The sequence below is a fragment of the Chaetura pelagica genome, unplaced genomic scaffold, assembly GCF_000747805.2.
Source record: "Chaetura pelagica isolate M959 unplaced genomic scaffold, ChaPel_1.0 scaffold861, whole genome shotgun sequence".
NCBI classification, from domain to species: domain Eukaryota; kingdom Metazoa; phylum Chordata; class Aves; order Apodiformes; family Apodidae; genus Chaetura; species Chaetura pelagica.
The window spans coordinates 354,734-355,291 of NW_009952092.1; the positions used below are offsets into that span (position 1 = coordinate 354,734).

The 558-nt window shown below is 65.8% G+C and overlaps 1 protein-coding gene across 1 annotated transcript in view; it reads left to right on the plus strand.

Moving 5' to 3' along the window:
• CELA1 (chymotrypsin-like elastase family, member 1) overlaps window positions 1-558 on the plus strand; it is a 3,754-nt gene that overhangs the window by 1,439 nt on the left and 1,757 nt on the right. Inside the window, exons 6-7 of the mRNA XM_010005849.1 lie at window positions 132-277; window positions 352-501. Coding sequence (XP_010004151.1) covers window positions 132-277; window positions 352-501 — 296 coding nt within the window. The remainder of the gene's footprint in view (window positions 1-131; window positions 278-351; window positions 502-558) is intronic.

The window sequence follows — 558 nt, forward strand, 5'->3', positions numbered from 1 at the left end:
ATGGGGCTGTTGGGGGGGGACCCTCGGAGGCCGCCGGCTCGGCTCGGCTCGGGGGCGGTTGCCGTGTTTCTGGCCGCGGGGCTTGCGGGTCTTTGCCCGCGCAGCGTTAACGGGCACTTGGTTGTGTGCAGCCAACGGGCAGCTCTCCAGCGTCCTGATGCAGGCCTACCTGCCCGTGGTGGACTACCAGATCTGCTCCAGCCCCTCCTACTGGGGCTCCACCGTCAAGAGCACCATGATCTGCGCCGGCGGTGACGGCATCCGCTCTGGCTGCCAGGTACAGCCGCACTTCCCGCTTTCCCCTCGCATCCCCCGGCACCCCCATCTCACCCGGGTTCCTCGCTCCCGCAGGGCGATTCGGGCGGTCCCCTCCACTGCGCAGTGAATGGGCAGTACCAGGTCCATGGTGTCACCAGCTTCGTCTCCAGTGAGGGCTGCAACGTCAGGAACAAACCCACCGTCTTCACCCGTGTCTCCAACTACATCACCTGGATGTATAACGTAAGGCCACGGGGGCTGCGGTTGCTGGGGGCTGAGACCTGGTGCTATCATTGCACC